Here is a 16,132-nt window from a genome sequence, read left to right as displayed (position 1 = left end):
TTGTGTTTTTTTATGCAGTAACCTGATTGCCAACCACTTTACATTGGGAGCTTCTAACAGAAGGTAAATCCGTGAATTTTGTGTTCTCCTTCTTGAAGTTCTACTATGTTTCTATTTATCAAGCATAAATATGTATATGTACATGCTATATTCCTCATTATGTACCTTTTGGTCTTGTTAAAAGAATTTTCCCGGGGACTAGACTGACAAAGAGATGATGGAATGTTGTGTCGTTCTTATTCCATTCAAAGGGTATATATACATGTACACATAAGAAGAAAGGAAAGATTACATAATGCAATATATGAGAATATACTTTATGATATTTACATCCTACTCCTCAATAATCCCCCTAAGTTGGAGCATGTAGGTCTTTAATGCCCAACTTGCTGCGAAGATACGTGAACTGTTTTGAACCCAACGCCTTTGTAAAGATATTGGCTAACTGTTCATTTGTACGAATGTGTGCCGTAGTGAGTGATCCAATCTGAATCTCGTCTCTGACAAAATGACAATCACCTTCCATATGTTTCGTTCGTTCGTGAAAGACGGGATTTGCAGCAATCTGCAATGCAGCTTTACTATCACAGTGAAGGTGCATTGGCTGTGAATGAGATACTCCAAAACATGAAAGAATTTCTCGATTCCATTTCAATTCCCGTGTAGTAAAGCTCATTGCCCTATACACTACCTCTGTCGAAGAACATGATACAACTTCTTGTTTCTTCGTCTTCCAAGCTACGGGTGAATTGCCCAACATCACGATAAACCCCGTAAGAGATCTTCGAGTCATCGGACATGTAGCCCAGTCGGAATCGCAATATGCCGTAATTTGCAAATCAGATTTCGAACTCAACAAAATTCCTTGTCCTGGACAGCCCTTTAGGTAATGCACAACTCTGATCGCTGCATCCCAATGTTTCGATCGAGGCTGCTGCATAAACTGAGCAAGCATATGCACAGCATAAGCTAATTCCGGTCTCGTATAAGTAAGATACACCAAACGCCCAACCAACCTACGATACTGTTCGGGATCACTGCGGTATTCACCGTCATCTTTAGCAAATGTATGGTTTTGTTCCATTGGTGTAGACACAGGTTTACAGCCCAACAAACCGCATTCCTTGACAATGTCTAACGCATATTTTCGCTGCGACAAATAAATCCCTTCAGCTGATCTCGCTACCTCAATACCTAAAAAATATTTCAATGGACCCAAGTCTTTCATGTGAAAGCATTGGTTGAGATAACCTTTGAATTTCTTGATAGCCTCTGGATCATTACCTCCGATCAACAAATCATCCACATAAATCAGCACATATAATCGCGTAGACCCTCGCACCAATGTAATCAGGGAATAGTCTGGTTTTTTCTGAGTAAAACCATAACCTCGTAAAGCCGCCGTCAGTTTAGAAAACCAGCATCTCGGCGCCTGTCGAAGTCCATATAAAGACTTTCTAAGTCTACACACCTTCGACTTGTCCTTGGATTCAAACCCTGGAGGCATCTTCATATAAACTTCTTCATGAAGATCACCATGAAGAAAGGCATTGTGTACGTCCATCTGGTGAACTTCCCATTCCTTAACCGCAGCCACTTTTAAAAACATCCGAACCGTAGTCATCTTTACCACTGGAGCAAATGTCTCATCATAGTCTAGCCCTTATTCCTGTCGATTACCATAAGCCACCAGTCTCGCTTTATAACGCTCCACTTCTCCATTTGATCGATACTTGATCGTAAAAACCCATCGACATCCGATTGCTTTCTTATTTGGGGGAAGGTCTGTAACGTCCCAAGTGTGATTAGCTTCCAATGCTTTAACCTCCATTGTTGCAGCATTCCTCCACCTCTTATCTTTCATTGCTTCTTTAAATGATGTTGGTGCCTCACCTACCGTAATCGCTGCAAGAAATGCTCGGTGCGATGGAGAAAAATTATCACAATTCACTTAATGTGCAATTGGATATTGGACCATACCTTGTGGAGAGGATGATGATGGAGGGTGCGCGGGTGAGAGTGTGGGAGTATCTGTGTTGCACCTTGTCGTATACACGACAAAGTCATTTAGTCTAGAAGATGGTCGCCGTTCTCGTTGACCCCTGCCCAATTGAGGTTCTGCTGCAGGAGCAATTTCTTCCTCTGAACCAACCATCTCTCCCTGCGACAAGCTGCTATCACCCTGAGGAGTCACCTCAGGCGTGGGTGAACTCCCCCTATCTGCAGGCATCAATGAACTCCCCCTTGCTGCAGACTGATTTCGAGTATATTCAACAAAATCCTCATCATCGTCAATAATAGGATTCGATTCCATAACTGTAACGGGTTGGGACTAGTGATCAGAAGAGAGAAATGGAAAAATCATCTCTTGAAAGACCACATCCCTGGATACGAAAAATTCATTCTTCTCAATATCAAATACTCGCCATCCTTTTTGTCCGAAGGGGTAACCCATAAATATGCATTTCCTACTCCTCTTGCCAAATTTGTCTTTGTCTCGGACCACTCTCCTCGCGAAACACAAGCTACCAAACACCCTTAATGAGGTTAAATCTGGCGAAGCTCCATACAATATCTCATATGGCGTTAGTCCTTTAAGAAGAGCCGATGGTGTTCGGTTAATCAAGTGACACGCCGTGAGTACACATTCTCCCCAAAAACGAATCGGCATCCCTGCTTGAAACATGAGTGAACGAGCGACATTGAGGATATGTCTGTGTTTTCGTTCAACCCTGCCATTCTGCTGTGACGTGTAGACACACGACGTTTGATGAACAACTCCTTCTGATAAGAAAAACGATTTTAGAGCCAGAAATTCGCCACCATTATCACTGCGTACAATTTTCACTTTCTTATCAAACTGCCTCTCGACCATCCTGAAAAAATTCTTAAGTGTTGTGCCTACTTCTTTTTTCTCCATCAACAAATACACCCACACAGCACGTGAATAATCATCAACAATCGTAAGAAAGTAAGCAGCTGGGTATAAAATACGATACGCACCCCAAATATCGCAATAAATTAAATCAAAAATACCAGCAGTTTTATTAGAACTTTCATGAAAAGAATCTCGAGTTTGTTTCGCCCGTAAACAAATATCACAAACTGTTTTGACATTCTCCTTTTTCTCAAAATTCAGACTACTCGATAAAAACAAAATAACTTGACTAGATAGATGACCGAGACGACGATGCCATAAATCCCAAGTCTCCGAGCTCACCACTTTGTGTGTCTTTGTGCCAATGACGCCTCGAAACACATACACTCCCCCACACTCTTCACCCGCTCCAATCACCTTCCTCGTAGTACGTTCCTGCAACACACACAGCTCATCAGTAAACGTAATAAATCCCTTACAAACTTTTAACAGTTTTGCAACAGAGATTAGTGAGCAAGTCAACTCCTTCGAGTACAACACTCCTCTTAACCACATGTCTCCCCCTAAACATAGATCGCCTTGTTTCGTCGCCACCGCATTATCACCATCAGGTAACCCAATCATACACGAAGGAATTTCACTCACATTACATAGATATTCAAGATTCCATGTCATGTGATGTGAAGCACCTGTGTCAATAATAAACTCTCCACATTCTGTCTTACCATTGAGTTTTTCATTTGGATCCGTTCTCTGAGAAGAGATGAAGCTAAGAAGTGACGTCCATTGTTCATCACTTAGTTGTGGTAAGGACTGGCGATCAAAGTCACCTTCTCTTCGTGTTGCATTAGCCGCTGCTACTGCTGCTGCAGTTACCTGTGGCCCTTGTGCTGCATTCGATCTGACCGTCGGTCCTCTTCCACCTCCGCGGCCAGCTGCTCCACCACCTCTACCAAATCGTCCACCACGGCCTGACCTTCCTCTCCCTCGGTCATTGTAATATCTTCCTCTTTCACCCCAATGGTCAGGATACCCATTAAGTTGAAAGCAATCAGATTTCGGGTGCCCATATTTGCCACAATATGTGCACGTCATCTCCTTCTCACGTTGTGGATGTGACGAAGTTGCACCAAATTTGTTCCCAGCATTTACCGCGAACCCGACTGCTTCCGGAGTATCTCTGTTCCTCAACATCATCTGCTGTCTCTCCTCTCTAATCACCCGTTGATAGACTTGGTTGAGTTTAGGAAGTGGCTCGATGCTGGTAATAGTCGAGCGTACGGTCCCAAATCCCGCAGTATCTAAACCGTTTAAGAACGTGTTTGTTCGTTCTTCATTACGATCATCTTCCAATATCTTCGTCAATTCACCACAGCTACACGTCCTTATTGGTTTGTAAACAGCCAATTCATCCCACATCTTCTTAAGTTTCCCAAAGTACACATTAACTGTGTCTCCATTCTGTCGACAATTTGCAATCTCACCATGTAGTTCACTGATCCGTGGTCCATTCCCCACCGAAAACTGCAACTTCAAGTCTTCCCACAGCTCGTAAGCTTCATCAACCATCGACACATATGTCTTCAGCGTCGGCTCAATTGTGTTCATGATCCATGCCACAATCATTGAGTTCACAACTCCCCATTGCTCAAGCTCTTCTGCAGTTTCTGGCTTCTTCATCGTCCCGTCGATGAATCCCAATTTGCGTTTAGTTCGCAAGGCATTCCGCACGTGCTTGGCCCAATCTTCATAGTTCTCTCCTCTCAATTTAACTGTTGTGATTAAGCTCCCTGGTCCATCGGATGGGTGCAAATAGAAAGGCGACAACATCGCCTTCTCCATCACTGCCGACGCGTTGCCGTCGTCGGTCACTTTCGTCGCGCCTTCCGCGCTTTTCTCGGTGTTTTTATTACCACCCATCGCTAACTCTCTCCTCTCTCAAAGTTTTAACTGTGTTTTTCTCTTATTAGGTCAAGGATCGCTCTGATACCATGACAAAGAGATGATGGAATGTTGTGTCGTTCTTATTCCATTCAAAGGGTATATATACATGTACACATCGTGAACTTAACCTAAGAAGAAAGGAAAGATTACATAATGCAATATATGAGAATATACTTTATGATATTTACATCCTACTCCTCAATATAGACTGCCTCCAGAAGAATTTCCATTGCAATCGAGGCAAAGGAATATGTAAGCGCAAAAAAAAATAGTGCTCTGAAACTTATTACATTTTAACTCTACTTCTAAGTTTTATGGGCAAATGAATAGACAATGTTAGGAATGCATATCTTGGTCAGTATGTTCTCAAAATGCTTCTCTTGTTATTGGTTTCCAGATTTCAACTTTTCTGTCAATTGTGGAGACCCAGAAGTCAGGTCTTCCAATGGAACGTTATATGAGAGGGATGAGGAGGCGCTTGGACCAGCTTCATTTTTTGTAAGTAAAACGAAGAGATGGGCAGTCAGCAATGTAGGACTGTTTACTGGGAGTAACAGTAATCAGTACATAGCTCTTTCATCAAATATACAATTTGTAAACAATCTTTCGAGTCAGCGAGACTGTCTGCATCTTCTCTGAGGTATTATGGACTGGGGCTCGAAAATGGTGGCTGCAATGTAACAGTTCAATTTTTTGAAACAAAAATACAAGGTTCTAATACCTGGAGAAGTCTTAATAAAAGAGTTTTCGACATATATGTCCAGGTCTCTTCTATTACATTTACCTACCGACCATATTCTTAGTTCTTACAGGTCTCTACTTTTTTGTGAGATTAAAAATTATCAGTGTCTGTTATCAAGTAAAAACAAATGAAAGTATATGCTTAATTGTGATGTATAGTGCAATGTGCAATATTGGTTTGTTCAATTGAATGCTTAACATTCAACATTCTCAGACTACACTCATTACAAACTTCTCTTCTTTTATTTATGATGTCTGACCTCTGAGTTTCTTTTGTTATCAGGGAAAACTTGTTGAAAAGGATTTTGATATACGTACAGCAGCTAACCATTCTGATTTTCGAGTAGTTCAAAGAGTATATAAGGCAATTGTATCTGAAAATCATCTAGAAATACATCTTTTCTGGGCTGAAAAAGGGACATGTTGTGTTCCTTTTGCAGGGGCTTATGGGCTGTTAGTCTCAGCAATCAGTGCAACTCTAGGTAGAACCTGTGACTTTTATGATCGTCGCAGTTCAATGTCAGTTCTCACGCCTCGCATTTTTTCTCTGCAGATTTCCAACCTACGGTAGGTAACAAGTTGCCATCCAAGAACGAGAAAAAAATTGGTGTTATTGTGGGGGCCATTGTAGGAGCAGGGATGATAAGTACCTTAGTGTTTGCTATCATTATAATCGTCCGTAAGAAAAGAAAAAGAGCTGCGAACGAAGAAGGTAAAAGCTGCGGCAATATTGGTGAAGTCTACTGGGCCATTGTAACTTTCAAACTGATACTCTCTTTTCCAGTGCTACTTAGTTTGGACGTAAAGCCCTACACATTTAGCTACTCTGAGCTCAAAACTGCAACGAAAGATTTTGATCCTTCAAACAAGCTTGGAGAGGGAGGGTTTGGACCTGTTTATGAGGTAATACTGAACAGGTAACGTAATGTAAATTATGTTGATATGCCTTGAATCCTAATGCGTAGAAGCTTCCTGGAGGATTCAAGTCAAGGTGGAGATTTGTTGGTATGCCTTGAATCCTGAAGCGTAGAAGCTTCTTGGCGTTGATGCGTGCAGATGCAATCAAATATGCAGGCTGCACGATCAAGTATGCAGGATACTTGCAGTATGTTGAATCTTACATGCTGCGTCTTGAGGTTGGTTGTGTAAGTTTAAACGCTGTATGTTGAAGCTTACAATCTGTTTAAGCAAATAGTTGAGTGCAACGTTCTGCATCCTGAAGCTGATGTTGAGATCTACATGCTATGTAAGTTGATGTCGAAGACTATATCCTGCATGAGCAATGTAGAAATCTGTGTGCTATTGGGCCGCTGTTTGTGCATGAAGGTTCCTACATGGACCTAAGTGAGCGAGCCCAATTGCGATTAGGGTTAACTAGGGTTTATGCTATAAATAACCACGTTAACCTAATCTCTGATGTATTATGAAACTTTCTGTTTCTGTGATAAAATCAGTCTCCTTTGTCCGTGGATGTAGCCGGCGCATCGTTGGTGAACCACGTTAAATCTGTGTGTGATTTTTACGTTTACTGTTTTCTTCTTGCATCTATTACAACAAACTGGTATCAGAGCTCCAGGTTCTGTGAGTTTCTGTGTCTGGCAAGAAGATGTCTGGGTTAAACGTGAGTATCAACAAGTTCACGGGGAGGAACATTTTCAGTCTCTGGCAGATCAAGGTGCAAGCGTTGTTAAAGCAACAAGGCTTGTGGGCGGCGCTGTTGAAAGACAACAAGGGCGACGCTGCTGCGATGGCAAGTCTGAAGGAGAAGGCACACTCAATGATTTTGCTCTGTCTTGCAGATGATGTCATCATCGAGGTTTCTAACGAAACAACTGCTGTCGGTCTATGGGGAATCCGAACCTGTGAAGGGCGTCAGGCTCTACAAGGAGCACCTGAGCCCAGTGAAGGGCGTTTGGCTCTACATCGAGCATCTGAGCCCGTTAAGAGGGCGTCTGGATCTGCAAAGAGCATCTGAGCCCATTGAAGGGCGTCTAGCTCCACAGGGAGCATCTGAGCCCCGTGAAGGACGTTTGGCTCCGCATGGAGCATCTGAGCCTGTAGAAGGGCGTCTGGCTCAGCATGGAGAATCTGAGCCCAGTGTGGGGCGTCTGGCTCCACAGTAGCATCTGAGTTTGTTTAAAAAGGGTCTAGCTACGCAGAAAGCATCTGAGCCCATTGGGAGGGCGTCTGGCTCTGTGGGGAGCATCTGAGTCTGCTGAAGAACGTTTGGCTCTGCGAAAATCTGAGCCTGTGAAGGGTGTCTGTCTGGCTTCTCATGAGCATCCGAGTTAGCCGAAGGGCGTCTGATTCTGCATGAAGTCTAAGTATCTGAGCTCTATGAAGAGCATCTGGTTCTGCAGTGAGTATGTGATCTCCAAAGAAAAACGTTTGATTCCGTATGAAGCATCTGAGCTCAGTGAAGAGCATCTGATTCTGCATAAAGCATCTGAACTCAGTGAGGAGCGTCTGGTTCTGCAGTGAACATCTGAGCCCAGAGATGGGCGTCTGATTCTGCATGAAGTCTGAGTATCTGAGCTTTATGAAGAGCATCTGGTTTTGCAGGGAGTATGTGATCTCCAAAGAAGAACGTTTGATTCTGTATGAAGCATCCGAGTTCGTTGAAGAGCGTCTGATTCTGCATAAAGCATCTGAACTCAGTGAGGAGTGTCTGCGTCCGAAATTAGCATCTGAACTCAGTGAGGAGTGTCTGGGTCCGCAATGAGCATCTGAACCTGGTGAAAGGTGTCTGATGAAACATCTTAGCTCTGTGAAGATAATCTGGTTCAGCAGGGATATCTGATCTCCATGAAGGATGTCTGATTTCGCATGAAGCATCTGAGCTCTATGAAGGGCGTCTAGTTTTGCAAGGAGTATTTGATCCCGGTGAAGGGTGTCTGATTCCGCATGAAGCATTTGAACCCGGTGTAGGCGTCTGATTCTGCATGAAGCAGATAACTGAGCCCAGTGAAGGGAGTCCTGTTTTGCAGAGCGTATCTGAGTCCGTTATGGAGTATCTGGTTCCAAAAGACATATGGTCTGGTCTGTAGGAACATCTTGTTCTCTGAGTACGTCAGGCACTATGAGAATGCATTTGGTATGTCTGATATGAAAAACGTCTGGTACATTTGGCACCGTGAGGGTACATGTCATACATTCTGAGGCATTAGAGAAGTCCAATATATCTGGCACCATGATGGTGCATCTGGTACATGTCGTACAATCTGAGGCAAAGGAGAAGTCCGGTATATCTGGTAACCATGGTGGTGCATCTGATACATCTGTCTGGAGGATTCAAGTCAAGGTGGAGATTTGTTGGCATGCCTTGAATCCTTATACGTAGAAGATTTCTAGAGGATTCAAGTCAAGTGGAGATTTGTTGATATGCCTTGAATCCTAATGCGTAAAAGCTTTCTGGAGGATTCAAGTCAAGGTGGAGATTTGTTGGTATGCCTTGAATCCTGAAGCGTAGAAGCTTCCTGGTGTTGATGCGTGCAGATGCAATCTGCACGATCAATAATACATGCTGCAAGATCAAGTATGCAGGCTGCACGATCAAGTATGCAGGATACTTGCAGCATGTTGAAGCTTACATGCTGCATCTTGAGGTTGGTTGTGTAAGTTTACATGCTGTATGTTGAAGCTTACAATCTGTTTGAGAAAATAGTTGAGTGCAGCGTTCTGCATCCTGAAGATGATATTGAGATCTACATGCTATGTAAGTTGATGTCGAAGACTACAGCCTGCATGAGCAATGTAGAAGTCTGTGTGCACTTAGGCCGCTGTTTGTGAATGAAGGTTCCTACATGGGCCTAAGTTAGCGAGCCTAATTGTGATTAGGGTTAACTAGGGTTTATGCTATAAATAACCATGTTAACCTAATCTCTGATGTATTCTAAAACTTTCTTTCTCCGTAATAAAATCAGTCTCCTTTGTCCGTGGATGTAGCCAACGCATCGTTGGTTGACCACGTTAAATCTGTGTGTGATCTTTACGTTTACTGTTTTCTTCTTGCATCCGTTACAACAAATTATGTAATATATAAGATTATGTGATTTTTCCTTGGATGATATTCTGAAAATATCAAGTGCTACAGGGAAAACTCAACGATGGACTGTGAAGCAATTGTCAGTTGCTTCCAGGCAAGGCAAGGATCAATTTGTTGCGGAGATTGCAACTATATCAGCTGTTCAGCATCGTAACCTTGTAAAACTGTATGGATGTTGCATTGAGGACAATCAGCGTTTTCTTGTATATGAATACCTCTCAAACAAAAGTCTAGATCAAGCTAGCTCGATTTGGTATGCTCATGAACATCTTAAATATTGAAAGATGTTCTTCTTATGTTTCTGTAAATGACAGCTTTTGACTTACACTTTTCATGACAATTGTTGCAGACGGAAAGAGTTTGCAACTTAGTTGGTCAGACCGTTTTGGGATATGCTTGGGAATAGCCAAAGGTTTAGCATATATGCATGAAGAGTCAAGGCTACGTATAGTGCATAGGGATGTGAAGGCAAGCAATATTCTTCTCGAATCGGATCTGATTCCAAAAATCTCTGATTTCGGGTTGGCCAAACTATATGATGACAATAAGACGCAAATGACTAACCGAGTAGCTGGAACCATGTAAATATCTTTTTGGTTTGCAGAACGATTCTGTTTGTGATGTAGAGATATATTTGAAAATATTCCAAATATCTTAATTATTTATTTATTTATTTAGATAATTTATTATAAATAAGCCGTTTAGGTTTAAGTTGTATTCAGTTTTTGATTAATTAATGAAATTGAGCTTTTCTCTCTTTGTTTCTTGTTTTCAGTAGATCTAGAGAGATCTCAACGAGTTTAAGAAGGCTTGATTTATTCGGGTATTCTCAGACTAAACGAATAATATCACGATTATCATAGTTTTCCGAGTATTCTCAGAATCAACGGATCACTATTCTATCTTTTTAAAGCTTCTGCTACATCAGAATCAACGAATGATGTAGAGAGATATTTGGAAATATTCCAAATATCTTAATTATTTATTTCTTTATTTAGATAATTTCCTTTTATTATTTTAGGGTTTTCTAGTATTTTGGATTTATTATAAATAAGCCGTTTAGGCTTAAGTTGTATTCAGTTTTTGAGTAATTAATGAAATTGAGCTTTTGTCTCTTTGTTCCTTGTTTTTGGTAGATCTAGAGAGATCTCAATGAATTTAAGAAGACTTGATTTATTCGGGTATTTTCAGTCTAAACGAATAATCTCGCGATTATCATAGTTTTCCGGATATTCTCAGAATCAGTGGATCAATATTATCTTTTTTTAAAGCTTCCGCTACATCAATTGGTATCAGAGCCAGTACTTTGATTTCTCAATCAAGGTTCGATTCTGTTTCCATCACCATGACAGTTGAAGGTTTGAATTACTTTACGGATACATATCCGTTTGTTATATCCGAAGGTTTGTGTGAAGATCTCAGAGAAATTTGTGGCGATCCAATTTTTGATGTTTCTGATGAAGAAGGTTTATTCAAAAAGAAAATAGAAGTGTTATTCCTTGTTAAAGATAAGAAAAACGTGAGTCCTAATAACGTTTTTCCTCAAAGTGTGATAATTCCATTGGAAGAAAGCCACGATGTCTCCCAAAAAATCAACAGAAAAATCAAAGATGTGTGTGAGGGCGTTAAGAAAAAGAGCCTAAGGGTTTCAAATCAAGAATATAACGTGGAGCATATAAGCAAAAAAGTCCAACTCATTAAGTGGCGTCTTGTTGATCACTATTGGACGAGCAAAATCCTTAAAGTGGAACAAATTAATATTCTTTTATTTGAAGAATATTATTGGAGGAAGGTTAGAAAAAAAAAAGAAGTGACTGAATTCAAGAAGACAGAATTTTTGGAATTGAAGATTACGGCTAAGATTCAAGGACGAATCTTTTTGTCGTCGGAGAGAATGATGTAGAGAGATATTTGGAAATATTTCAAATATCTTAATATTTTATTTATTTATTTAGATAATTTCCTTTTATTATTTTAGGGTTTTCTAGTGTTTTGGATTTATTATAAATAAGCTGTTTAGGCTTAAGTTGTATTCATTTTTTGATTAATTAATGAAATTGAGATTTTGTCTATTTGTTTTTTGTTTTCGGTAGATCTAGAGAGATCTCAACGAATTTAAGAAGGCTTGATTTATTCGGGTATTCTCAGACTAAACGAATAATCTCGCGATTATCATAGTTTTCCGGGTATTTTCAGAATCAACGGATCACTATTATATCTTTTTAAAGCTTCCGCTACATCAGTAAGCTTCCGCTAGTGTTTTGGATTTATTATAAATAAGCCGTTTAGGCTTAAGTTGTATTCTGTTTTTGATTAATTAATGAAATTGGGCTTTTGTCTCTTTGTTCCTTGTTTTCGGTAGATCTAGAGAGATCTCAACGATGTAGAGAGATATTTAGAAATATTTCAAATATCTTAATATTTTATTTTTTTATTTAAATTATTCCTTTTATTATTTTAGAGTTTTCTAGTGTTTTGGATTTATTATAAATAAGCCGTTTAGGCTTAAGTTGTATTCAATTTTTGATAAATTAATGAAATTGAGCTTTTGTCTCTTTGTTCCTTGTTTTCGGTAGATCTACAAAGATCTCAATGAATTTAAGAAAGCTTGTTTTATTTGGGTATTCTCAAACTAAACGAATAATCTCGCAATTATCACATTTTTTCTGGGTATTCTCAGTATCAATGGATCATTATTTTATTTTTTTAAAAGCTTCCGCTACATCAGTTTGTCTTCTGAAAAACTCTTTATTTTTAGTTACCGTTGTTTGATGTAACAATGTAGTGGATATCTTTCACCAGAGTACGCCATGCTTGGACACTTGACTGAGAAGACGGATGTGTTTGCCTTTGGTATTGTGGCTCTGGAAATTGTCAGTGGGAGGCCAAACTCTTCACCAGACTTGGATGATGACCAAAAATGCCTTCTCGAATGGGTATTATATCCTATAGTATGTTTTGGAAATCTTATTTGGTGAAGCTTTAGTCTCTCTTTTTTATCTAATCTTCCAGGCATGGAGCCTACACCAAAAGAATAGTTATGTGGAGCTAGTAGATCCGGATCTAACCGTATTTGACGAGGAAGAAGTGAAACGTGTAGTCTGTGTGGCCTTCTTATGCACACAAACAGATACAACAAATGCGACCAATGATGTCAAAAGTGGTAGGAATGTTGACAGGTACTGTGGAGGTAAATGAAGCTTTTGTAAAGCCAGGCTATTATGTCTCAGAGAGAACATTCGAGAATGACATGAGCTTCGTACAAACAAGAAAACACTCAACCTCTAGTCCACTCATATCAGACCGTCATTATTAATCTCTATCTCAATTATACGATTATGTAGCATACGAAAGTAGATTTTCGGTTCCGTAGTGTATAATGTGTATGTATGTTGTCCTGAGAGATGTCCAAAAAAAAATAAATGTTCTCTTTAGAAATCACACAGAGACTCGTTATTTATGGTTTTTCGGGGTGATTTCCAATAAGTTGGACCAACACAATTTGTTAGTTGGATATTGTGATAACGAAAAGCTAGAGAAGGCATTGGTCATATTTGACTATATGCAAAAGGGTGGAATGGAACTTGATATTGTTTAGAATATGAGCATCGAAACTTTAGTAATTATATTTTTTATGAACATGATCATCCTAGGGAAAATACCATACTAAGCGTTAAGGTGATAATCCCGATATTCTTGTCATTTAAGGTGTCTATAGGTGGCCAAATTTTCCTATTTCTTGGATTAAGGAGAAGAATGTTGCGTTTCTTGTCTGTACGCATATACCTCTGTTCGCCATTATTTTAAGATTCTCGATAACGTCCACACAAATATAATGCTTGTATCCGACATGAATATTCAAGATTTGGCGTCCCAAGGTTTTAGGAAGGTGGTTCTTTTTCCCCATTGAAAGAACTCGTCCTTTTATTTGTTTTTTCGGTCCGTTGCGTTCTTTGAGTCGCTCAAGAAGACCTTGTCTTTTAAATCACTAAGAAAAAACATAAACTTTAGGGCCTTATGCGGTAGCTCCAACACTTCTCCCCCTTGTGGCGTTTAGGATTGGACGTGGAACAATGTTATTGGTAAGCGTATGGGCCATGCACAAAATGTTAGAATCCCATATCGGAAAATTAAAGGGACTAACACTAATATATAAGGGATTTGAGCCTGGTTCATTTATTGCCAATTGGTTTTTAAGTTGGAAGCCCAAGAAACTTAACATGGTATCAGAGCCTCGTTTGTTGACCCAATAAGGGTGGCCCAAAAAGGATTTATTATCGGTTTTAAAGTGAGATTCGGTTCGAGATGGGCTGATAAGAGCCATCATCTCGAGGGGGCGTGTTAGAATCTCACATCGGGAAATTAAAGGGACTAACACTAATATATAAGAGACTTGGGCCTCTCCACTTATCGCCAATTGGTTTTTAAGTTGGAAGTTCAGGAAACTTAACACAAAATTCTATATATATGGGAAGAGCCAAAAAGGTGCAGATCAAAAGTTGATTCTACTTGGGATCGGACGACCAGCTTGTCGTAGACTCCTAGGTCCAGCCGTCCAGGTTAGCTCACGGTTAGCTCGCGGTTAGCCATGAAACTGCCTCTAGGATCGTTGGTTCAATGTATCTATAGGGAGAGAATTGATAAAGAAAATGTGGATATAAAAGGAGGCATGATGCACCTAGGGACATCGATGCAGGCTATTTGTAATGCTCAACCCATGTCCAGAACATTCTCGACGGTTCCGTTTGAGATTTAAATCTCTAAATCTTGCTTAATCCCCAGAATTTACTTATTTTTATCACTAGAAAATCAAGTTCTCTGTCCTTACGTCCAATAGTGGTCGTGTTACAGAAAAATATAGAAACAGTATTACGTAGTACATGAAAGTTTATACTATTACAACATAAACATACATAACTGGTAGTCTGGTACATGTCATAAGGTCACTCAAAGAGTGACACAGACTTATTGAATGTAGACAAAAACACAAGAAAACGTAATAAACACACAAGCAGACACAGACATATTGAATGTAGATAAACACACAAGAAAACGTAATAAACACACAAGCACCAATGTTTTGGTAGATTAACATGGGACGTAGCAGATACATTTATGAGCTGGGAAGACATAATTGCAAGATCCATGTCGAGCCCCCTCAAGGTTAATGCACTGGTTCTTGCAAGCATTACTGTTTCCACAAACTCCTGACCATGTCCCACTTGGCTTCTCGCACAACTTCTGAGCTTTCACCATTGCTGGTGCTTATATATATATATATATATATATATATCATGGTTAATGACCAGTTAATCTGAAAATAAAAACAATTGGTTTTGCCATGCATATGATAAGATCATTACTCACCAAAAGCAGAAAAGAGAACAAGAGCAGCGAAGAGAAGAGCGATGAAGGAAGCCAACTTAGCCATGACTATTACTTCCTTTTGTACTGTTTGTGTGAAATGTGTGAAATGTGAAGTGTGTGGAAATAAGCCTAACATCAACCTATATTTATAGCGCAAGGCTGGTGGTTGGTCATTACTTGTGCATCGCACAATAACGTGGCAACCCCACAAATTGAACATTATTCCGTGTCTTCTAGTAGACAATATGGAAGATAAGATCTTAGCCTATTCATACTTGATGGCTGGTTTCTCCACCACATATCTTTATTACCTGCTGCCTCTTTATCTAATATAACCTAAGAGGCTGCTTTGGCTTTGAGCTAGTTCTACTTCCACTACAAGAAAACAATGGTTTTTCGACGATCCATTACGACGGATTTGAAATTGTCGTAAATTTGCGACGATTTTACGACGATTTTACGTCTAATTTAAAAACCGTCGTATAAAAAAATCGTCGTAAACTCGACGTACAATTTACGACGAATTACGACGATTATACATCGATAACGAGAGATTCGCTAGTAAATGTAAAGTCGTCGTATATTCGTCGTAATTTTGCGACGACTTTACGACGACTCTGTTTCGATGTACATATTACGACGATTGTACGTCGAAAAAGGAGTTAGGTGAAAAACATTTAAAACATGTGTACCTAACAATTGTAGATTATCGCAAAATCGTCGTAAACTTGTCGTAATATGATTGGTGAATGTAAAACCGTCGTAAAAAGTCGTCGTAAAAGCGATGTAAAGCCCGAAATTTTCCTATAAATAGATCTTCATTCCTTCATTCAATCACAACACATCATCATTCAAACATAAGAGCATCTTCATCTTGGAGACCCATTGTAGGTCTCTTAAATTTTAGTATAGTGTTGTAAATCCTTATATATTGGGTTGTCCATTGCTGAAAACCCGAATTAAGATATTACTTTGAATCAAAGAAGTAATAATATTATAAGGTTAATTTACTTCATTCACGTGGCTAGACGTGACACAAGAGACCACCTATATATAGTTATTGTCTAATCAATAAAAAGAGATATTATTTTGAGTTTATTTTCAAGATGTCTATATACGAGCTAAGAAGTTGGATGTATATGCGTAAAGATTCAGAT

At 39.7% G+C, this 16,132-nt stretch overlaps 1 protein-coding gene and 1 pseudogene across 1 annotated transcript; one reads left to right on the top strand and one right to left on the bottom strand.

Annotated features, from left to right (window-relative positions):
• The window catches only part of LOC18022238, a 35,429-nt pseudogene extending 22,505 nt beyond the window's left edge, over positions 1-12,924 (top strand).
• A 1,540-nt stretch (positions 12,925-14,464) lies between these two features.
• Positions 14,465-15,094, bottom strand: LOC18022237 (defensin-like protein 1). Its single transcript, XM_006405118.2, has 2 exons — positions 14,976-15,094; positions 14,465-14,872 (listed from the first exon to the last, which is right to left on the bottom strand). Exons 1-2 carry the CDS (start codon positions 15,037-15,039, stop codon positions 14,697-14,699), a joined length of 240 nt encoding a protein of 79 aa, XP_006405181.1. The 5' UTR covers positions 15,040-15,094; the 3' UTR covers positions 14,465-14,696.
• Positions 15,095-16,132: the final 1,038 nt, after the last annotated feature.

The sequence above is a fragment of the Eutrema salsugineum genome, unplaced genomic scaffold (assembly GCF_000478725.1).
Source record: "Eutrema salsugineum unplaced genomic scaffold, Eutsalg1_0 scaffold_15, whole genome shotgun sequence".
Taxonomy (NCBI): domain Eukaryota; kingdom Viridiplantae; phylum Streptophyta; class Magnoliopsida; order Brassicales; family Brassicaceae; genus Eutrema; species Eutrema salsugineum.
This window is presented reverse-complemented; position numbering and strand designations above follow the sequence as displayed.

Excerpts from the sequence above, each read along its gene's own strand:
- LOC18022237 (XM_006405118.2), bottom strand. The coding sequence starts at position 15,039 with ATGGCTAAGTTGGCTTCCTTCATCGCTCTTCTCTTCGCTGCTCTTGTT. Across the intron at positions 14,873-14,975 it reads TGTTCTCTTTTCTGCTTTTG|CACCAGCAATGGTGAAAGCT; the intron begins GTGAGTAATGAT and ends TATATATATAAG.